Below are 25,593 nucleotides of genomic sequence, written 5' to 3' on the forward strand. Positions count from 1 at the left end.
AAACAAGCAATGGGGAAAGGATTCCCTATTCAATAAATGGTGCTTGAATAACTGGCTAGCAATATGCAGAAAACTGAAACTGTACCCCTTCCTTGTACCATATACAAAAATTAACTCAAGATGGATTAAAGACTTAAATGTAATACCCAAAACTATAAAAAAAATCCTGGAAGACAACCTAAGTAATACCATTCAGGACATAGGAATGGGCAAAGATTTCATGACAAAGATGCCAAAAGCAACTACAACAAAAGCAAAAATTGACAAATGGGATCTAATTAAACTAAAGACTTCTGCACAGCCAAAGGAACTATCAACAGAGTAAACAGACAATCTACAAATTGGGAGAAAATTTTTGGAAACTATGCATCCGACAAAGGTCTAATAGCCAGCATCTTTAAGGAACTTAAACAAATTTACAAGAAAAACACGACCACATAAAAAAGTGGGCAAAGAACATTAACAGACACTTCAAATGAAGACATACATGCAGCCAACAAGCATATGAAAAAAAAGTGCAACATCACTGATCATTAGAGAAATGCAAACCAAAACCACAATGAGATGCCACCTCACCCAAATGGCTATTAAAAAGTAAAAAAAAAACAGACGCTGGCAAGGTTATGGAGAAAAAGCAATGTTTATACACTGTTGGTGGGAGTGTAAATTAGTTCAACCATTATAGAAGACAGTATGGTGATTCCTCAAAGATCTAAAGACAGAAATACCTGACTTTTTAATGATTGCCATTCTAACTGGTGTGAGATGGTATCTCATTGTGGTTTTGATTTGCACTTCTCTGATGGCCAGTGATGGTGAGCATTTTTTCATGTGTTTTTCAGCTGCATAAATGTCTTCTTTTGAGAAGTGTCTGTTCATGTCCTTCGCCCACTTTTTGATGGGGTTGTTTGTTTTTTTCTTGTAAATTTGTTTGAGTTCATTGTAGATTCTGGATATTAGCCCTTTGTCAGATGAGTAGGTTGCAAAAATTTTCTCCCATTTTGTAGGTTGCCCGTTCACTCTGATGGTAGTTTCCTTTGCTGTGCAGAAGCTCTTGAGTTTAATTAGATCCCATTTGTCAATTTTGGCTTTTGTTGCCATTGCTTTTGGTGTTTTAGACATGAAGTCCTTGCCCACACCGCATATTCTCACTCATAGGTGGGAATTGAACAATGAGAACACATGGACACAGGAAGGGGAACATCACACTCTGGGGACTGTTGTGGGGTGGGGGGAGGGGGGAGGGATAGCACTGGGAGATATACCTAATGCTAGATGACGAGTTAGTGGGTGCAGCGCACCAGCATGGCACATGTATACATATGTAACTAACCTGCACATTGCGCACATGTACCCTAAAACCTAAAGTATAATAAAAAAAAAAAAAAAGACAGAAATACCATTCAACCCAGCAATCCCATTACTGGGTATATACCCAATGGAACATAAATCATTCTATTATAAAGACGAATGCACACATATGTTCATTACAGCACTATTCACAATAGCAAAGACATGGAATCAACCTAAATGCCTATCAGTGATAGACTGAATAAAGAATATGTGGTACATATACACAATGGAATACTATGCCACCATAAAAAAGAATGAGATCATGCCCTTTCCAGGAACATGGATAAATCTGGAGGCCATTATCTTTAGCAAGCTAATGCAGGAACAGAAAACCAAATACCACATATTCTCACTTATAAGTGGGAGCTAAGTGATGAGAACACACAGACAAACAGAGAACAGCACGCACTGGGGTCTACTGAAGGGTTGCGGGTAGGAGAAGGGAGAGTATTGGGAAAAACAACTAATGGGTACTAGGCTAATAGCTGAGTTATGAAATAATCTATACAACAAACCCTCGTGGCACAAGTTTATCTATGTAACAAACCTGCACATGTAACCCTGAACTTAAAATAGAAGTCAAAAAAATAAGGCTCTCATCGATTTTTGACCGTGAAGTCATGAAATACAAACTCCATTTCAGAAAGTCTCAACTGGCAGTATAATATAGGTGTGGGTCAGAATGAAGAGAGACTGATTGCAAAGAAAGGAACAAAAACATTGGTTTGACACCTTCTGTGTGTCCAACACGCTGCTAAATACTTTTTACACAAAGTATACTTCAATAGGAAACAGTGAGAGACTAAGACAAAATGGGAAGGTTAGCTATAATTATGGGGTAACCTTTCAGTGATACAGAGAAAAATACATATAAATGATTCAACAAATAAAATAGAAATGACAGGCTACCATTCGTTTTGTGTGTAATCTGTGGTGGGCACTGTGTTAGGTACTCCATATTTATCACCTGTATCCTCACAACAATCCTGCAAGGTACTATTATTCTTATTGTTACCATTTTTCATATTAAAAAAATCTAAACATCAGGGAAATATTTACCAGGGAAATAATATCTGCAAGACACTATTACTATTACTATTGTTACCATTTTTCAGATGAGAAATCTAAAGATCAGGGAAATATTTACCTATGGGGTAGAATTGGAATTCAAACACAAGTCTTTTGAACTCAAATTCCTGTTCTCTACCCTATAATGTCACACACAATACAAAAATATGTTATTGAAGAAATTAGTGTACTTCTTTAATGCAAGGACTCTTTAATGTAAGTTAGTGAGGATGATAATTACTATGACAGTAAAAACACTTTAATGTTTTGGAAAGGGGCACCAGGCTAGGTAAAAGTAGGATTAGAGATTCAAGGGCAAAAGGAAATCTTTCAAAGCTGGAATGGATTTATTTCAGTAACAAAGAATAGATTATAGGAAAAGATACAACATGTCAATGTTTGTCTGATTTATTCTGAGGGCAGGCTATTTTCACTTTAATGATCCCGCTTCTCACTAGTTCATTTTCTTTGTTCATTTTAAAGTCTTCATTTCCTGTCAGATTTATTCCCCTGACTATGCATTCTTTCTCCAAATTAAGACTTTGCTTCTCATTATTAATGATTTGATAGCACAGACTGGCAGCTATCAACTAAATGGAACTGTGAGGAAACTGTAAACAAACACAACTTTTCAGTTTTAAAAAGCATAGATGGCAGACACAAGAATTCTGGCAAAGCGACGTGAAAATAACACCAGTTTTTAAAATCTAAGCCTGAGATTGAAGCAGGCCACACTGTATCTTTTACCTACGACTATTGATTTTGATTCTATCATAGAGAATCCCAATTCTTCAGCTGTTAGAGGCTGAATGAATTCCAATATTCTTTAGTTGTGGCCCAAATGGTCTCCTGATAAAATATGTTGAAGCATGAGCAATTTCAGCAATTTTTCTGGGTTACTAGTCTACTATTCCATTAGAATTAATTTGTTCTTCAAGGTGAAAAGCATTTCCTTGGACACAGAGTTAAGTGATTATTGCAACTGACATGTCTCTTTAAGCTCAGGCTCTCGCCTGATTTCCTTTGGCATTAGGCAGCAAAATGGATTTTTTTAAATACTGGCAAGCTGTCCAAGGTCTTTACTCAAAAAGAGAGCCAAGAACTCCCAAATGTAAACCTTGAAATAGAATTACAAATTAGGTACACTATGACAAATGAACAAGGTAAATGTGAAAAGTGACTAAAAGTTAACTTCATCATTATCCAGAATGTGAGGTTAAAAGAAAGGTGAATTATTACTACATTTTCAGGAAAACATTACAATTAGTTCATAAGTGTAAAGTACAGATTCTCAGGAAAATTCTAACAGCTGAGTTCTTCTATTAGAAAGTTTAATTCAAGTTAGAGATTATAAAGAGATTAGAAAGAACAAAAGTATCAAAACAAAAACTGGCCAATAAGATATCTGAAGAGTATATAAAAATGATAACTTCACAAACAACATAAAGTTCAAAACATAAAAATTAAAATATTTTAGAAAGGAAGTTTACTGCCCTTAATAGAATGCTCATAATATAGATGCATATTTTAACATCAAACACATTTTAAGAACATGCACAATGAAATACTATGCATCAGTGAAGTCCATCAAAACATGCAAGAATCATTAACAATTAGAAAAAAACAGGATGTCATCAACCACCAAATATACATTCTTATCACCTGCACAGGGAACATACTCAAAGATTGATGATATGCTCAGCCATAAAGCGAGTCTCAATAAATTCAAAAAAATCAAAATCATACCAACCATATTTTTGGACCACAGTGGAATAAAAATAGAAATCAATGCCATGAACATATCTCAAAACCATCCCTCAAATCTTTTCAATTTCATGAAAACTAAACAACTTGCTACTGAATGACTTTCGGGTACACAATGAAATTAAGGCAGATATCAAAAAATTCTTTGAAATAAACTAAAACAGACGTAACATACCAAAATCTCTGAGATGCAGCAGAAGCAATGTTAAGAGGAAAGTCTACAGTGCTAAATGCCTACCTCAAAATATGTTTAAAGATCTCAAATTAATAATCTAACATCACACCCAGAGGAACTAGAAAAACAAGAACAAAGCAGAAGAAAATAAACAAATAAAATAAAATAAAATCAGTGCAGAACTGAATGAAATTGAGACCCAAAAATTCATACAAAAAAAATCAATAAAACCAAAAGTTGGCATGAAAGGATAAATAAGATCAATAGGCTGGCAGCTACATTAACAAAGAAAGAAGAGACAAGATCCAAATAAGCACAATCAGAAATGGCAAAGGTGACATTAAAATCAATCCCACCGAAATACAAAAAAAAAAAACCCTCAGAGACTATGATGAACACCATATATATACAAACTAGAAAATCTAGAGGAAGTAGATAAATTCCTAGAAATACACAATCTCCCAAGGTTAAATCAGGAAGACATTGAAACCCTGAACAGACCAATAATGAGTTCTGAAATGGAATCTACTCCTCCCTAACTCATGAAGCCGCCATCATCCTAATATCAAAACCTGGCAAAGACACACACACACACAAAAGAAAACTACAGGCCAATATACCTGATGAACAGAGAAGCAAATATCCTCGACAAACAAACTAAAAGCAGTGGTGCATCAAAAACTTACCATGATGAAGGAGGCTTTCTCCCTGGGATACAGGGTTGATTAAACATATACAAACCAATAAATGGGATTTACCACATAAGCAGATTTAAAAGCAAAATCAATATGATCATCTCAATAGATGCAATAAAGATACCTTCAATAAAATCTAACATCACTTCATGATAAAAACCTTCAACAAATTAGGCATCAAAGAAACATAACTCAAAATAATAAAAGCCATCTATGACAAACTCACAGCCAACATTATAATAAATGGGCAAAAACTAGAAGCATTTTCCTTAAGGACTAGAACAAGACAAGTATGGCTACTCTCGCCACTCATATATAACATAGTACTGAAAGTCCTAGCCGGAGCCGTCACGCAAGAGGAACAAATAAAAGGCATCCAAATGGAAAGGAAAAATTCAAACTGTCTTCACTAATGATTCAATTCTATGCCTAGAAAACCCTAAACTCCAAAAAAAGCTGTTGAAACTGATAAATGACTTCAGCAAAGTTTCAGAACATAAAATCTATATACAAAGATTATCAGAATTTCTATACATCAATAACATTCAATCTGAGAACCACAGTAAGAATGCAATCCCATTTACAATAAACACAAAAAACAAAATATCAAGGAATACAGCTAACCAGGGAGGTGAAAGATCTCTACAATGAGAACTACAAAACCCACTGTTCAAAGAAATCAGAGATGATACAAAGAAATGGAAAAACATGGCATGTTCATGGGCTGGAAGAATCTCAATAACAATAAAATGTCCATACTACCCAAAGCAATCTACAGATTGAATGCTACTCTTATTAAAGTACCAACATCATTTTTCACACAATTAGAAAAAAACTATTCTAAAATTCACATGGAATCAAAAACAAGCCCGAATAGCCAAAGCAATCCTAAAAGAATGAAGCCAGAGGCATCTCATTTCCCAACTTCCAACTATACTATACAGCTACAATAACAAATACTTCATGGTACTGGTACAAAAACAGACACATAGAACAAAGGAACAGAATAGAGAACTCAGAAATAAAGCCACACAACTACAACCATCTAATCTTCCACAAAAATAAACAATGGGGAAAGGACAAGCTATTCAATAAATAGTGCTGGGATACCTGGCTAGCTATATGCAGAATGAAACTGGACCCTTACCTTTCATCATACACAACAATTAAGAAAAGATAGATTAAAGATTTAGATGTAAAACCTCAAACTCTAAGACTCTTAGAATGAAACCTAGAAAACACCATTCTGGACATAGGTCTGGGCAAAGATTTCATGATAAAGACTTCAAGAGCAATTGCAACAAAAACAAAAATTGACTTAAAACCTTCTGCACAGAAAAAGAGACTATAAACACAGTAAACAGACAACTTACAGAATGGTAGAAAATATTCACAATCTATGCATCTGACAAAGGTCTAATATCCAGAATCTATAAGGAACTTAAAAAAATCAACAAGCAAAAAACAACCCCATTAAAAAATGGGTAAAGGACATGAAAAGAAGATATACATGCAGTTAATAAGTATATGAAAAAAATCCTCAACATTACTAATCATGAGAGAAGTGCAAATCAAAACCATTGAATGCAAACTCACACCTGTCACAATGACTATTATTAAAAAGTTAAAAAAAAAAACAGATGTTGGTGAGGTTGTGTAGAAAAGGGATCGCTTAAACACTATTCGTGGGAATGTCAGTTAATTCAGCTACTATAGAAATAGTTTGGAGACTTCTCAATGAACTTAAAACAGAACTACCATTTGACCCAGCAATCCCATTACTGGGTGTATACCCACTGGAACACAAATCATTCTACCATTAAGACACATCCACATGTATGCTCATTGCAGCACGTTTCACAACAGCAAAGACATGGAATCCATCTAGATATCCATCAACGGTGGACTAGATAAAGAAAATGTGGTACATATACACCATGGGATACTATGCAGCCATAAAAAAGAATAAAATTGTGTCCTTTGCAGCAACATGGATGCAGGTGGAGGCCATTATCCTAAGCAAATTAACACAGGAAGCGATAATCAAATACCCCATGTTCTTACTCGTAAGTGGGAGTTAAACACTGAATACCAATGGAAATACACATGGACACAAAGAGGGGAACAACAGACATTGGGGCTTACTTGAGGGTGTAGCATGGGAGGAGAGTAGGGATCAAAAAGCTACATATTGGGTACCATGCTCATTACCTGGGAGAATAAATCATTTGTACACCAAATCCCAGTGACACACAGTTTACCCATGTAACAAACCTGCATATGTACCTCACTGAACCTACAATAAAAGCTGGAAGAAAAAAAACAAAACAAAATAGCCCCATCTCAATAATACAGAAAGAATAACAAGGATTAATTCAAAAATGTTTATCACATAAATATTTAGGAATTCAAAAATTAATAATGTAATCAGACATATTTCCTATATTCATATACTATATACTTCCTTCGTATATGTTATCAGGAATTAAACATGGTATTTGTAATACAGGATATCCTTGTCATCAGTGAGAGAGATGTACTATTACCTAAAAAAAATACAATTTGACTTAAGATGCTAGCGATATATTGTGAAGTCAATAATATAGTTTATCGGGGTATTTTATTTCATCCTCATAGAAAGTGGCGAGGTATTCTTTATTTGAAAAATCAACCAACAGAGGAAGTTCTTCTCAGATCATAAATATTCCATGTTAGAATTTTTCTCATATGTCTACACCAAAATACAGGTATCAAACAGATGTTTTTATGCCCATGACCTGTTCTATCAATTCAATAAATGTTTGCTAAGCATGTGAGTGAGGAACTATGCTAAGGACAAATACATGCACACACACAGATTAATATTTTCCCTGTCTTCAAGGAGCTTATAGGCAAAGTCAAAAAAGATGATTCATGCATAATTAATACAAATCAGCATAATGATGCAAATAGTTAGATCTAAATAGAAGGATCAAAAATAGTTTTCAATAAGTAGAGATGGCAGGGAAAATATATATGGACAAAACAACGTGGACAATAAGAAAGACAGACATGTTTGAGAGTAATCCATTTTATTTATTTATTTAGAGACAGAGTTTCACTCTTGTCATCCAGGCTGGAGTGCAGTGGAGCAATCTTGGCTCACTGCAACCTCCACCTCCCGGGTTCAAGCGATTCTCCTGCCTCAGCCTCCCGAGTAGCTGGGATGACAGGTGCACACCACCAGGCCCGGCTAGTTTTTGTATTTTTAGTAAAGACGGAGTTTCACCATGTTGGCCAGGCTGGTCTCTAACTCCTGACCTCAGGTGATCCTCCAGTCTCAGCCTTCCAAAGTGCTGAGATTACAGGCATGCGCCACCGTGCCTGGCCAAGAATAATCCATTTTACTAAAATATATTTATCTAAGACATTACTAGCAGATAAAGCTGGAAAAATATGATGAAGCTAGAAATGAAGGGTCTTGAATGCCTGAGTTAAAAGTTTCTATTTAACATTTGCAGTGAGGACCAGGGCTAGTTTTGAGTAGGAAAATAACATGACCAGAATGGCACTTAAGGCATACTGACTTGGCAGCATTGCTCAGAATAAATACGAGCAGATGAAGAGGAGAGACTAAAAGTGGGTAGACAGGGTAGGAGGCTCTTGAAGTAACTCAGGTGAGGGGAAATGATGGTCTGAACCCACAAACTGGCAGGAATGATGAAATGGTGAGAGGTCAATCTGGAAGACAGTAATGAAAGACAGAATGATCTACTTGTAAGACATTGGACCTACATTCAGATCCCAGATTTACCTTCTGGGCAACTTACTTTACTCCTGATTCCCATGTTGAGGATAATAAAACCTACTTCATGGGATTGTTGTCAGGAATAAAGGAGACAATGATTTTTAACATGTTTACACAATGCCTACCTAGCATGTAGTGAAAATTTAGTACTTAATAAATGCTAGCTTCTAGTGTTACAATTATTTTCAGATATCATAGTTTGGTCACTGTTTACTGATATTTTTAGTAGCTACATCTCACTGCTGGTTCACGTAGCAGTTCTAGTCATTTATATACCCTAAAACTTTTGTGTGAACTACTCCCTGACATTAAATCTCCCCCATCTTGTATTTATACCAGTGATTTTTAAGGAATCTAAATATAAGATTTTATACTAACTCCCACTGAACTCTATGTTTTTACCTGGAGCCAAGATTTCAGCCTATTGAGATAATTTCTCATATAAGTTCAATTATTTGTCATATTTGCTATTCCTCCCTAACTTCTGCAAAGTTGATTAGAATAGATATGGTTTTTTCCAAGTAACATATTGACTCAGACCAATCCAAGAACAAAATATTTCACTTTTCACTAGAGAAATCCCCTCTACATTGACATTTTGTGACTATTTAGAATGTCTGGACAAAATTGGACAAAGTCTGTGAAACATAAAAATCAAGATCTCTTCAGCAACACAAAAGAGAACAAAATAGCTCTTTTCTATGGCTGACAGAAAGCCAGAGTAAAATTTTTTTAACCGATGAAGAAACTAAGGCTTGGAAATATCAAGTAACTTCCAAAGGTCACCCTGCTAGTAAGCTGCAGAACAGAGTTGTAAACCCAAATCTGTAGGACTCACAATCTCATGCTCTTAACTGCTAGACTAAGTTATCTCCCTAAGAAAGATGGTTGAGAGTCCCATCATGATTGCTGGGAAAAGCCTCCACTTTGGTCTCTGTAATTCATCTCCAAATAATTAAATGCATTTTGCAATGATAATGGTTCATTTGCAAGAACATATACACTTTTATATGCAGTCTTTGCCTTTTTATGCATTTATTCTGTCAATGAACTTTCACTGAGAGACCACTACATTCAAGGCACTGTGTGAGGCAGGATGTGACTACAGAGATCAATCTAATAATGAACCTACTGTCAAGGAGTATATAAGAAGTAATGTAAAACATATACACCTACAAGGCAAGGCAGAAAGAGATGTATCATGAATGGTAAAAAGCAAGTGTGCTAGAAGTTCAGAAAAATGACTCTTTTATTCTACTAGCCATTTTCTCAAGGACTTCCTAGATTCCCTAAGGTTACAAAAAGTTCTTCCTGAGGTGAGGGTAGGAACAAAAATCTTACCCTTCTGATTCTGGATTTTTCCATTAATGTACATACAGTACATATGTGTGGTTAATGGTATTTTTTTCAATGTATAAATGCAGGTCAACAGGATCCTAGTTCTACATTCCCTAATTCTTGCAAAATCTGTTAGATTTCAAATCTTAGTTGAATCACCTTGAGTCACCACATCCAAAAGGTCTGTTCAACTACGTAAGACATAAATTGTTCAGGTTAGAATGTTCTTTTGAACACTGTATACCACTGCTTAAGATTTAGCACCACTATAAAAAATTATATATGCTAAAGAATCAGTTATGTTCCTATAATAAGCCTCTATTTACATTTCAAAAAATTAGACTCCCAAGATTCTCTAAATCTGATGGAAATTGGGTAAGATAGCCACGAAGGTCTCTCCAAATTCTGAAATTGATGCATTCCTGATAATAAGCTCTAGAAACTGGGTTAGAATGTGTTTGAAGGTAAACTTTGTTTCAGAAACACCATTTGGTTTTTAGGCAATCTAATCTGACTCTACTGATCTTTAAAACTTGATGAATTTTAGAACTAAATTAAGTATATTTTCCAAAAGTAGGGACCTCACTCCCAGAGAGTATTCTCAAGAATAGCTTGGCATAAAAAAAACTGAAAATCCTTCAAGGTAAATCTTGAAATCTTAAAATACTAAAATAAAATACCTCACACTTCAGAAGGCTGACATGTAATTAAATATTTTGCATTGGAAAGGAAAGTAAAATAACAGAAAAGAGGCATAGTTGCTGAACGAAATTGCACAAAACCTGCCAATGCAACCCCTTTGAAACCAAAAGCTTTAGATGCTGCTTGTGTCTGTGTTCTCCTTCAGGAGAAAAAAATATATAACACGTTTCATCCCTTAAGCTCCTTATTAACTTCTTAAAGACATATGCTGATGAGGTAATTTTCTATTACAAATGTTAAAAAAAAAAAAAGTTTTCCTAGTACCTGGATTCTGAAATCTGCTCTAATGATCCTTATCATCAAATTTCTCTATGGCATGCTGTGTTCACATTTAAGAATTGTATAGATTGTTTATACACATGGAGGAAAAAACATGAATATAAGGCTTGGGAAAACATAAAGAGAATAGAAAATTTTTTCAGATGATTTTACATTCTTTCAAAAACCTAAATTTCATGAGTCGGTAAAGAATGTTAGGATATTTATATTTCTTCAAAATTTACATTCTAGATTATATAATGTCCTAATTCAACTTAGAAAACGGTTTCAGATGCATATTATAAGAGTATATAAAACAGACTGACTTTTGAATTAAAATGTATGCAAGACAAAATGCAATTTTAACTTGAGCTAGCCTTTATATTACATGCAAAACCTCCAATTGAATACATTCAATCATAATAAGAATTTAATTTTTCACTTATATTAGCTAAAGTGTTCAAACTACCATATTACAGCTAATATTTTAATAGAAACAAAAATCTCCGATTCAAAAATAAAAGTTCTTACATAAGATGGCTGGTTTTGTATTTGAAATTACTGAATCAGAGTGCCCTCTATTGGAAGAAAGAGACAACGAAAGCTAAACTGAACTAAGAATATAAGTAAAATACTTCCAAAACTCAAGCCACATCATTAATATGTAAAATACATTAATTAATAATATGGATGCTACAAAACATATTTCCTTACATTTTTATTTCTCCGAAATAACTTTTGGAATTATTTGTCATATTACAATCAGCAAGTTGGATGTTTCATATCCTATGAAATTAAATTTTAACTGAACCCAAATGCTCATCATTTAACCAGTAATATAAATAACAGACATACAGAAATGTTTTCCACATTTAATATTCCAATATAACATAGAAATGTTATAATTCAGGACTGTGGTTTCACTGCAGTTTGGATTTTCCTTGATGATAAACTAAAAGCCTCCTTGCTATGAACCTCACATCGGTGTTCCCCTCCAAGTTCATATGTTGAAATCCTAACCCCCAATGTGATGGTATTAGGGAGGGGGTGTTGGGAGGTCATCAGATGATAACCCCTTATGATGTGCTAGTGTTCATATAAAAAAACATTGGGAGGGCTGGGCGCAGTGACTCAAGCCTGTAATCCCAGCACTTTGGGAAGCCGAGGCAGGCGGATCACAAGGTCAGGAGATCAAGACCATCCTGGCCAACATGGTGAAACCTCGTGTCTACTAAAATACAAAAAATTAGCCAGGTGTGGTGGCACGTGCCTGTAGTCCCAGCTACTCGGGAGGCTGAGGCAGGGGAATCGCTTGAACCTGGGAGGCGGAGGTTGCAATGAGCCGAGATTGTGCCACTGCACTCCAGCCTGGTGACAGAGCACGACTCCGTCTCAAAAAATAAAAAAAACACACATCAGGAGAACCTGCTTTTTTCCCCTCTGTTCTTTGCCACATGAAGATACAACCAGAAGACAGCCCTCTGCAAACCAGGAAGCAGGCCCTCACCAGCTACCAGCTCTGCTGGGTATCTTGATCTTGGGCTTCTCAGACTCCAGAACTGTGAGAAATAAATGCTTTTTTTTTTTTCAAGCCACCCAATCTACACTAATTTGTTATAGCATAGATAATCCCTAATTCAAGAGACTTTTAGAAGCTCTTACACTGGGGAATTGGAGCAGTAGGCTGGACATTAAGATCTAGGAGATTTGTTCTATCTCAAAAAATTCTAGTTTTGCGGTGTTTTCAAGACCTCAGTTCTGACTCATCATCTCAGACCTGAATTACCTCAGTAACATATTGGCTGATTTTTGGCTCCCTAGACCAGTAGTATGGATGTTAGACCTGAGAAGCTTTTCCAAGAACAATGCTCAGAGCTACCCAAAATTATTTTGATTTAGTTGGTCTGGACTGGTATCTGAGGGCATCAGTATTTATTTTTTAGAGCCTCTCTAGGTAAATCTAATGTACAACTATGGCTGAGAACCATTGTTTGAGCCTCTCCCCAGATCAAGCAACATACAACTACCACTTTTATTTTCCAAAAAATGTTACTTTCAGGAGAACTCTCCTACACAAGAATTTATTCTCAGGATCAATTTTAAACTTCTGACTAGCCTCCCAATCTACTCAGCTGCCTTTGTTCTCTGACAATAGAGTTGAGTGGAAAGTGGTTATGGCTCCATCTCCAGAATGTCTGTGTTCTTGGCTCTGTAATTACCGCATGAAACTGGGAAAGTCATAAAAGCTCCCTGTACGGAGAAATAATACTATCCTTTTCAAAGGGTTATTGTGAGGATTAAATCAGTTAATACAAGTAAAGTGTTCCATAAATTGAGGTATTATCATTACTTATCCAACTTTAGTTCTTACTACTTTCCAAAACAAACTCTCATCGTAAATCATTCTCAAATTATGCACTAATTCTCATCTCTGTGCTCTTGCACTTACTGTTTCTTCAGGCTGGAATCCTTTCTCAATCATTTGTCCCAACAAAAGTGAAAAGCACAGCTCCCCTTTCACCAGGACACAGCTTAGTCTCTCCCTACCTCCACAAAGACTTCAATGAGTGTCTGTAAATATTCACTGGTCCCTCCCTTTTAAAAATTCCTTTGGCCACAAGGTAGCATACTATAAGAAATGTGGCTGAGAATTAAAAACACTGGCTCAGAGTTTGAATCCTCACTCTGCCACTTGGCAGCTAAGTCATTTTCTAAACCCATATTGTTAGGATTACTTAATAAGCGACTTAAATCATGTAAAGCATTAGAGTAGCAAATAGCAAAAACTGATAAGTGTCAGTTCTTATTTATTCAGTGTTTTATATGTTAGTCTTCAGTTACAGTCTACACACTGTGACTGAAGTCTCCTTAGGAAAGGTGTTTTGAATCACTTGAAATCAAGAACCATATCTATTATAAATCCCACAACTCAAAACATGGTAAGAACCATCTGTATTAGGTGACCTATATTAGGTGACCTGCACTTGACTAAGCTTTTTGCATCATGTAAGAGTATAATTGAAGCAATATTCTGGAAAAAAAATTTTGATGAATAGAAACAAATATTCAACAAAACACAGAATGAATTCAAATAAAACACAGGCTACAGAAAAGAGTCAAAGTAATTTGATTACTTTTTAAACATTCGCTAACAGGTTTCTATCAGATTCATTTTCTGAAAGGTCAGTTCCAATGATGTCTTTTATCTGCCCAAAATCCTTTAGATTTTTCTCATTTCTTAAAAAAAAATACCAAAATTCTTAGCCTGACATTCATAATTATCCACGACCTGACCTCAAACTAGACTTCTAAACTCTCATCTTTCCCCTTTGTAAACTCTGTTCTTCCAAATAAACAGAATTATTTGCTCTTACTCATATATACCATCTGCTTTTCTCCCTCCACATAATCTTTAATATTTTATAGGGAAATATTTTCAAAGAACACTATTGTAAAGGTTTGTCACAGGAATGAAGAGTGGTGTTAGAAAAGCATGAGCTCAGATTTCAAAACCTTAACGCTCAATTTATGAGCATTAATTTCTTTCTTGCCACTATCACAATACAGTCTTTGGCTTACAAAAAAATTGAACATCTTTTCCCCAAACTATTGTCACTCTCTCAAAGTCAAAAGCCTTTGCCGTCACTTCCTGAAAGACAGAAACTTGAATCATGGTCTCCAAGCAGCACATACAGACCCCAGGGCATACAAGATATTCATTGAGTAAACGAAAAGTAATTAGAGCTTCTGTTTTACACTTATTCTCCACCTTCCTCAATTTGAATTTATTTTGTTGTGTATGTCTCATAATTTACATCAAATATTACTAGAAATGTAGTCTATATATATATAATTTACAAATAATCAGGGATATTTGCTCAAAATTTGTTTACTAATGGTATGTACAACAAAAAAGTTTGGAAACCCTGGTCTAAAAAATTAGAGCTTTCAGAATATCTGTGGTTTTACAAGTAGAAGGTCAGAAGCTGCCAGTTTACATAAATCTTTGAAGATGGATCTAAAAATGTAAACACTATGTGTTGTTCATATAGAACAAATATTTTTTAAGTTCTAACTAACTTTCAAGGAAATATTAAAATGTAACTGATAGGTAATCTGGAGAGAGCATACACCTGTTTCAGATTTTTTAACAGAGGATTTTGTCCCAACATTAAAGTTACTATTATAAATTATTTCATTAATATAAAAATTTCATTTGGTAAAACTTACAGGTATTTACTTCAGTACATATACAACTGTTCATAGTTATTCATAAAGAATTTTTATTGGGGCCAATAATAGGATGTTTTTACAAAAGACAGTGAAGCACAAAAACAAAATGAAACAAAAAAAGCAGGCCAAGGAGGTAGGACTAGCCATGGAACTAGATTAGCAAGTGCTATCCCAGGAAACAGTGTCACAGCTTACTTTAAGTAACTAAATTAAGTAAATGTTCTCATAATGGACAGTCACTATACTTAGCAAGGTTTTTTTTTAGTTTTCACAAATAATATGACATACTTAACACAGTTCACTCTATTACTGGCTTTTGCATAAAGTATGATATATCTGCAACAAATTAAGTTCTAAAAGCGACTAAAGATTTCTTATCAGAATAATGTATTTCCTTTAATACCAGTACATACTATAAGTCCTTCCTCTACAGGACAAAAAGTAGGTTTAAAGATCTTAATATTAAACTGATTTATTCTCTATAGTTTTTCTTGCTTTTGCGTTCATATAAAAATCCAAATGAGCGAGAATCACCCATGGCCTGACCTCAATCTATCCTTCTAATCTTATCTCCCCTCTTTCTTCTTTGTAAACTCTTATTCCTAATAAATAGAAATACTTGCTCTTACTCAACTATATCATCTGCTTTTCTGCCTCATATAACCTTTAATATTTTATATGACAATATTTTCAAAGAACACTATCATAAAGTGGTTGTCACAGGAACTAACTCATGCTTAAGATTCTCAGCTTATCGAAGAGAAACCTCTTGGGATTTGCATAATATTATAAAAATACGCAGACTGAACTTTCCACATTTCTCTCCTACTATGACTTCAGGAGGAAGTGAGGAAACTATACGTGTGGCTCTGCTCTGTTAGTCTGAGTTCATAGAGAAAACGGGGAAGACAGTAGAAAGGAAGGTTTTTGTCTTTTTTTGGGAACCAACATCATTATGCCCAGTAAAACTAAAGGAATACAACAACAACAACAACAACAACAAATACTAAAAATCCACTTGTTTAAGAAAGAGTCTAACAGTAGAGAGACCATGAAGTGGTCTGTCAAAGCACTCCTTCCCCTACACATGCACTGAGAGCAAAACCCCACAGAACGTCAGGAAAAGAGCAATCAGAAAACCGACATCTTCGAGTGGCGGAATCTGATAATGCACCACATCCCATGCCTCTTAAGTGTACATACTGAACTGGCAAAGACAGACACATTATCTTCATTCCCCCCCACCTTACTTACTACACTCTGGCTTCCATTTTTCCCAAGTTCTTCCTCTGAAATCTTGCTCAAATTATCTAAGTAGTGGTCTGATATTGTGTGGCACAAGTCTTCAAACGAATAATCCTTTTCTTGACAGAGTTTTATTTCATCCAAGAGTTTTGATAATTCTCCAGTGACGGTTTCACCTATGAGAATAATTTTTTCAGAAGTTTCAAGAAAGGCTATTGTTAAAACTTAATGTTAAGCAATAAAAATATGACTGCTATGGTGATAGAACTCAAAATATAAATAGATTAAGCAGTCAGACACTATTCTGCTGAAAACAAGGTACTCAACCATAATTAGTACAACAATATTAATGGGCAAAAGAGATTATAATTTTGCCTATTTTTATTTTTTTCAAAATAGAAATAATTATTGTAAGGTTATATATACATAGTACATAAAAGCATCTGGAATTACAATTCCCAAAGCTTCACTTATTATAGGATTTAATTTCTATAATCTTTCATTGGTATTTTACTTCACTGACAGAATTCATTAGCAAATTTGAAATGGTGCTGAGAAACTTCTTCCTAGGTTCAATAAACAGAAATAGCACAAGTTATTTAAACAAATAATAATATAGGTAATCAGTACCTTAAGAATTATGATATATGATATAAAGTAAAAACACAAAAGAAACAGATAAATAATATGTATCATCTGTCAAACACGAAGATTTTGTAGATTACATGAAAATATGCACATTTCTAAACAGTCTCAGAAAGATACCTTATACCTGTAATTTATTCTGAAAAAAAGGTCCAGCAGTTACAATCCAGATTTTAATATTTTTATTCTGACATAAAAACATATTTAACACCAGCTGACTATAGATGCATGGATTTATTTCTGGACTTTATTCTGTTTTATTGGTATATATGTTTGTTTTCATGCCTGTACCATACTCTTCACAAGGGTTCCAAGAACACAAAATGTGGAAAAGATAGTCTCTTCAATAAATAGTGTTGGGAAAGTGGATAGCCACATGCAAAAGCATGAAATATGACCCTTATCTCATCCCCTATGTAAAAATCAACACAAATGGTATAAAGACTGGAACATTAAGACCTGAAAATATGAAACTCCTAGAAGAAAACATAAGGAAAAAACTTGATATTGGTTTGGACAATGATTTCTTGGATATGAACAAAAGCAAAAATGAACACGCAGAATTGGATCAAACTAAAAAGCTTCTGCACTGCAAATGAAACAATCAACACACTAAAAAGATAACTTAAGGAATGGGAGAAAATATTTGCAAACCATAGATCTGGTAAGGGGTTAATATGCAAAATACATAAGGAATTCACATAACTCAATAGCAAAAACACAAATAACCTAATTTTAAAATGGGCTAAGGACTCGAATAGACATTTCTTCAAAAAAGGCACATAAATGACCAAAGGTATATGAAAAGGTGCTCAATATCACTAATAATCAGGCAAATGTAAATCAAAGCCACAATGGGGAATCATCTCCCATCTATTAGAATGGCTATTCCCAAAAAGACAAAAGATAGGAGATGTTTCTGAGGATGTGGAGAAAGGGAACCCTGTATGCTGTCCGTGGGAATGTAAAATGGTAAAGGCTCTATGGAAAACAGCATGGAGATTCCTCAAAAAATTAAAAATAGAATTACCATATGATTCAGTAATCCCACTTTGGGGTGCTTATTCAAAGGAAATGAAACCAGTATCTTGGAGAGATATCTGCACCCTTCTGTTCATTGCAGCATTCTTCAGAACAGCCAAGACATGAAAACAACTGAAGTATCCACTGTCAGATGAATGGATAAAGAAAATGCAATGTGTGTATACATTTATATACACACTACACAAACAATGGACTATTATTTAGCCTTTAAAAAGAAGGAGATCCTGCCATTTGTAACAACATGGATGAACCTAGAGGACATTATGCTAAGTGAGATGAACCAGGTACGGAAAGACAAATACTGCATGATCTCACATGTGGAATCTGAAAAAGTCAAAGTCATAAAACAGAGAGTAGAATGGTGAATGCCAGGCTGGGGAGTGGAGGAGATGGGAAAGTGTTGATCAAAGGGTACAAAGGTTCAGTTATGGGGGGGATTAATAAATTCTGGAGATTTAAAATACAGCATGGTGACTACAGTTAATAATATTCTATTGTATACCTGAAACTTGCTAAGAGAGTTGATCTTAAGTGTCCTCTCCAAAAAAAAAAAAAAAAAAAAAAAATACTATGTGAGATGATGGCTATGTTAATTAGCTTGATTTTGGCAATTATTCCACAAAGTATATATCAAGTTGCACACTGTAAATATATACAATTTTTATTTGCCAAGTATACTTCAATAAAGCTGGGGAAAAATACATTTAAGAAAAAAACACGTTTAACAAATATATACTCCAGATAAACTTCATTACAGCAGGGATAGTTTTCTGCTTTGCTCACTACTGTATCTCAGGGCTGAGAAGCCCTAATCAGTAGCAGGAGCTCTTATAAATGGATGAAATATAGAGTATAGGATATAACCTATTAGACTTGAAATTTTCACAACTGTACATACAAGTCTAGTATAGTTTCCAGGGCTTTATAATTACGTACTCACTTTTGGTCTTTTGGGAAGGAGACTCAACAGGAGATGAAATGTGTGTTTCTTGTGTTGCATCTTCCTGTACAGGCTCTTCGAGGACTGTAGATCTTCCTACGCCTTCTAAATACTCTGTGTGTATACATTTTTGAGATTACATACTTTAATTCATTTATTTTAAAATCAATAAATTTTATGTTTTACTTCTGGTGATCAGTTTTTCATTTATTTTCTCATATCCTAAATATATCCTAAGTTTTCAAAAGAACTTCAAAAAACCAAACATATCAAAAGAACACCATGATGAGCTATTTACTTAAAGTTTTAATTAAAAAAGGACACTGGATTATTTGGGAGAAACTCTTGAACCCCTTTCTTCTAAAACCTAAACTTAAAACATTCTTTCCTTAAAAATAAATTCACCTATTGAAGACACAATAAACTCCTTGGTCTCCTTATTTTCCATCTGAAGATTTCAAACTGTCTGAAAGATGCTTTGAATAGATTTAATCCCCAAAACAGGAATGTCAAATTCAGATGGATACCACAACCAGCCAGGTAACATAAATGAATGAAATGGAATAAGTTCATTTCAAAATGGTGCTGTAATCTTGTAAGATAAGCATAATTTGCATATTAACTTTATTTCCACAAAGAAATAATGTTCATTGCCATTATTCTTGAAGTAATGTCCTATACTCAGCCTATTTTTCATTTTTCTAGTTTTGATACAGATATAATATTAGGAATAGCAGCTTAAACTTAAATATTGCTTACTACGGACCCAGCATTGTTCTAAGTTTTTGTATAAATTAACTCATCTAATCCTTACAAAACTATGACACATGCACCATCTAAATTTTAAAGATTACAAGTAAAGGAGGAGTATTATTAACTTGTCCATGTTCATTCAGCTAATAGGTGGCAAAGTCAGATAAATATAAGACAAGAAAACATCTCACTTTTCTCTTAATCATAAAGAAAACAGCATCTGAATGTAGAAATAAATGTTAACCAATATTTAGCCTCACAGGCCATGTTTATCCAGAGAACAAATGACCAATCTAAAGTTCATCCCTGAAATAAAACTTCTTTTAGAGAAACCAAAACTCCAGAGTTTGAGCTAAAATTCTAGGGGTTTTTTTGTTTCTTTTTGTTTGTTTGTTTGTTTGTTTGAGATGGATTCTCGCTCTGTCGCCCAGGCTGGAGTGCAGTGGTGCAATCTCGACTCACTGCAACCTCCGCCTCCCAGGTTCAAATAATTCTCCTGCCTCAGCCCCCCGAAGTAGCTGAGACTACAGACAGGTGCCACCACACCCGGCTCATTTTTTTTGTATTTTTAGTAGAGACAGGGTTTCACCATGTTCTCCAGGCTGGTCTCGAACTCCTGACCTTGTAATCCGCCCACCTCCGCCTCCCAAAGTGCTGGGATTACAGGCGTGAGCCACCGCGCCCTGCCAAATTCTAGATTTTTCAATGTTAACAGCTAATTCAATTTTTATGGAAACACAATGTGGGCTCAAAATATGTGATATAAACAAAGCATGTGTGCTATCTGCCAAAGCGTTCAGCCCACAAGTGGCTAGTTTGTAGCCTCTGTATAAAGATTAAATGAACAGATCCCTTTTCATACAGATCATTTGCTTATACTTCTTTATTCAAGAACCTTTTTCTTAAAATCTAATAAAGAAAATTTGTATTCTCATGCCAAACAAGTATGTCCTCATACCATTCAAATAATTTCTACCAGGGAAATCCAGGAATGCAAAGAACAGAGATGATGTGTTCACATTCTGAAATTTGCCAGTAATTAGAGAACTTCAAAGATGTCCTGTATGTCCTATCACAAATTAACATACCTAATTAATCTTGACCATTTAGGAGAGCAAAGATAGTTACTCCCATATAACAACATTTCATCTTAGATAAACCAATGCAGTATGTTTTTAAAAAGTCCATGATTATGTCACACCCCATTTTCTAGTGGGTGACATTTATTTTGCTTTTCCCAAAAGGCATATTACACACATGCTTCAGTTTTGTTTTTTGTTTGTTTGTTTGTTGTGTTTGTTTTTTTTGAGACGGAATCTCGCTCTGTTGCTCAGGCTGGAGTGCGGTGGTGTGATCTCGGCTCACTGCAACCTCCGTCTCCTGGGTCCACGCCATTCTCCTGCCTCAGCCTCCCAAGTACCTGGGACTACAGGCGCCCACCACCGCGCCCGGCTAAGTTTTTGTATTTTTAGTAGAGACGGGGTTTCACCGTGTTAGCCAGGATGGTCTAGATCTCCTGACCTCGTGATCCGCCCACCTCGGCCTCCCAAAGTGCTGGGATTACAGGCGTGAGCCACCACGCCCGACCCATGCTTCAGTTTTTAAAAGTTCAGCGAGAGGCAGCCGGGCACGGTAGCTCACACCTGTAATCCCAGCACTTTGGGAGGCCAAGGCAGGTGGCCCACGAAGTCAGGAGATCCAGACCATCCTGGCTAACATCGTGAAACCCCGTCTCTACTAAAAATACCAAAAAAATTAGCTGGGCGTGGTGGCGGATGCCTGTAGTCCCAGCTACTCGAGAGGCTGAGGCAGGAGAATGACATGAACCCGGGAGGCGGAGCTTGCAGTGAGCCCAGAGGGCGCCACTGCACTCCAGCCTGGGTGACAGAGTGAGACTCCCTCTCAAAAAGCAAAAAAAATGTTCAGTGAGAGGCTGGGCGCTGTGGCTCATGCCTGTAATCCCAGCACTTTAAGAGGCCAAGGTGGCTGGATCACCTGAGTTCAGGAGTTCCAGACCAGACTGGCCAACATGGTAAAACCCCCTCTCTACTAAAAATACAAAAAGTAGCCAGACATGGTGGCAAGTGCCTATAATCCCAGCTACTTGGGACACTGAGGCAGTAGAATCACTTGAACCCGGGAGGCAGAGGTTGCAGTGAGCCAAGATCGCACCACTGCACTCCAGCCTGGGCAACAAGAGCAAAAGTCCCTCTCAAAAAAAAAAAAAAAAAAAAAATTCAGTGAGAGTCAAAAGTCCAACATGAAATACAAAGTGCATAGAGGGAGAAGACTGATAAAAAATAGTATGTGCCACTCTTATTTTTTAGCTTTAATTCAATTTAATTTTAATTTTAATTTATATAAAAGGCTATGACAGGATTTTTCTGTGATTCATCTCTGCATGCATTTGACTTGTGATTAACTTCTTTTTGATAAGAAACTCCTAATTGATAAGAAAATTGTAGGGGTGTGAACTTCCCTGAAATATTTTGGAAATAGAGAAGAGTGCATAATGGCCACATATGGTGCATCTATTCTTTACTCCTCCTTGGCCTTTGTTGACTATTGTATCTACATGTTCCCTGCCTGACTTGGTTTTAATTCATTTATCTCCCTGCAAAACAATGCTGTTCTTCAGCTTCCCAACTGACACCTAATAAAACCTATCTCACCACCCTCCTCTATCATACTTGCAGCCAATCCATAACAAGTGTAGGAGACAGTCACTGCTGAACAGGGTAGGAGCTAAAGGAGAGAAAAACATCTGGGGTTTTTAAGTAACATGCTACATGTCAGGCCTAATCACCAAACAGGAAGAGAAAGCATTTAAGTCTAATTTTGTTATAAAAGTTTTAGTTCAAGTGGAGAAGTATGCAAGCTACAAATAACAAAAGTCATACCTAGACAGTTGTCAAACTTTCAAAAGAGCTAATGACTGCCACTAACAACAAATGCACTTAAATGACTTTTACCAAAAACTAAGGCTGGTAAGACTGAGTTATTTTATACCATTGGATTAGGGAGGAAATAATCTGTATTCTTTTGGCTAAATACAATTTTTGTTATTATTGATAATCTAACATTTAGATACAAGCTCTGCCACTTAAGATACATGAATTTGAACAAATCAAATCTCTCAGAGCCTCAGTTTCCCTTATGTGCAAAAGTAAAATAATATCTGACTTATGTTACTTCATAGGGTCATAGAAACCAAAGTAGTAGCAAATCCTTGAAAATGCTGAAAGTATTATTCAAACGTGAGATAACACTTAATCATCACTACTTTATAGCCTTATTAATTTCCAGCTCATAACTACATATTTACTACATAAATATGAATTTTAAAAATATTTCTATTATCAAATGAGTAAATAAATACCTTAACTTCTTTAAAATACTTACTGAGTAGTTGAAAAACAAAAATAAAACATTAAAAGGTATTATTATTTAGTTTAAAAGTCTACCAGAAAAAAATAAAACCAGTACATTTGCTCAAAAGTAAACACTAACTCAAAATCCAAAAGAAAACTATAACAGTTTTAATCTCATCTTAACTTTAAGGCAAACTCATCCATCATTCAATACTGTTTACCTTGTAAGAGTGTTGCAATCTGGAGAGATTTCTGAGATGGATGTTCTTTCAGAATGTCCAAGACAGTTCTACCTAAGCTATCCTTTATGTTGGCATCAATTCCTGAAAGAAAAAGAAAAACTTACTAGATATACACCACTGAAGTGTCCTCAAAAGATACTATCAGTATCTAACTGCTGTAATTTCAAACATATACAGACCAAGCACTGAAAGTGATTTTTTAAAAATTAAGTTCTACACACACACACACACACACACACACACACACACACACACAAGATTTTAGCAAGAAAGAAGGCAGGGGCCTATTGCTACCAAAGATTAGGAACATTCTTGATCATGAATTAACTCTTAAAGGGCACTGACCCAATGCTTAAGATTGTTTTTCAGGACCCTATGATATGTTGTTTTTTTTTTGAGATGGAGTCTCACTCTGTCGCCCAGGCTGGAGTGCAGTGGCGCGATCTCAGTTCACTGCAACCTCCGCTTCCCAGGTTCACGCCATTCTCCTGCCTCAGCCTCCTGAGTAGCTGGGACTACAGGTGCCCACCGCCATGCCCAACTAATTTTTTTTTTTTTTGTATTTTTAGTAGAGGCGGGGTTTCACTGTGTTAGCCAGGATGGTCTCGATATCCTGACCTCATGATCTGCCCGCCTTGGCCTCCCAAAGTGCTGGGATTACAGGCGTGAGCCACCACGCCCAGCTGACCCTATGATATCTTTGGGTTATAACTATTTAACTCAATAGCACACTATCACACTGAAAAATATTACTGATTTAGAATGTGAATTCCTAAAGTATAATGGTCATGTGATTTATATTCTCTGTATAATATGGTAAAAATATTTAGTAGATTATAATCATGTACCATGTAACATAAGAACAGTCTTAGAACACTCGAATATTCACAAAGTTGAAAAAGCATGTTTATTTTGAACTGTTGTCCACATAGAATTTACCCAAATACAAGATCAAATACTCTATGATATTTATTTATGCAAGATTGTATTTGTCAGTCACACTCATCATCCACCTGACGAACAAACTTACTGTGTAACTAAAACACCTGTTATTATTTTAGTTGTGGAAATATATATTGTAAGAAAGAACTTATTTTAACATAGCAAATAGCTTTCACTGCCCTAAAAAATTTATGAATTTTCCAAACACATAATTGCAAAAAAAAAAAAGAAAGAAAGAAAAAAGCTGGTTTACAGGATCTGGACCCAAATGTTAATTCATTGTAAGATTATTAAATACATGTTTAAATTTGCATAGGAATGTGTAACCAGCACATATTAATATTTAGGTGGTTTCCTCAAATCATTTGTTATATCACCACACTGCATGACAAAGTTAAATATAAATGAAATTTTAAGTTTGTTAAATTGTGTACAAATACAATCACAATACAATAGTCTGCCAATGTTTTTTACAGAGGAAAATAAACACACTATAGTCCATAACATGAAAAATTTCCATCAGTTGTTTACAAGCATGAATCTGTACCCATGCCTTTTGATCTTTAAAACAAATCTGACCTCAATTCTAGTTTTATTTCATCTCAATCAGAATGTACATATGAAAATAAATAAGCCAACTTTATTGTTCCTTCAATGCACTCCCTTTAAAAGGTTCCCTTTAAAATAAGTTTCTGTAGCCTACTAACAATAGCTACTCAGTTAATGAACTAACTAGAAGGACAATTTACCTTAAAGAGAGGGAACTCAAATATCTGTTTACCATAGTTCACAATATAAAACATAGAAAAACTATTATGTTCTTCAATAAATCAAGCAATTGTGACAATTTCTCAAGGATCAATTCTTCTCTCTTACAGAAGACAGAAATTTCCTTTTTCTTTTGGTAGTTCATCTCTAAAGTACTTAAATGCATAAAATTGTAATAACTAAGGTTTGTACTTAAAACATCTATTGCCTATGCCTTGGTGTGGCAAGGACTTCATGTCTAAAACACCAAAAGCAATGGCAACAAAAGCC

General features: G+C 35.3%; 1 protein-coding gene across 6 annotated transcripts in view; it reads right to left on the reverse strand.

Moving 5' to 3' along the window:
- The window catches only part of ANKS1B (ankyrin repeat and sterile alpha motif domain containing 1B), a 1,280,047-nt gene that overhangs the window by 1,029,874 nt on the left and 224,580 nt on the right, over nucleotides 1-25,593 (reverse strand). For all 6 annotated transcript variants that reach the window (XM_054442265.2, XM_054442272.2, XM_054442264.1 and 3 more), the window contains exons 6-8: nucleotides 23,593-23,694; nucleotides 19,248-19,361; nucleotides 16,628-16,794 (exon numbers count right to left, since the gene is read on the reverse strand). In XM_054442265.2, the coding sequence (XP_054298240.1) occupies nucleotides 16,628-16,794; nucleotides 19,248-19,361; nucleotides 23,593-23,694 (383 nt within the window). The remainder of the gene's footprint in view (nucleotides 1-16,627; nucleotides 16,795-19,247; nucleotides 19,362-23,592; nucleotides 23,695-25,593) is intronic.

The sequence above is a fragment of the Pongo pygmaeus genome, chromosome 10 (genome assembly GCF_028885625.2).
Source record: "Pongo pygmaeus isolate AG05252 chromosome 10, NHGRI_mPonPyg2-v2.0_pri, whole genome shotgun sequence".
Lineage (NCBI taxonomy): Eukaryota > Metazoa > Chordata > Mammalia > Primates > Hominidae > Pongo > Pongo pygmaeus.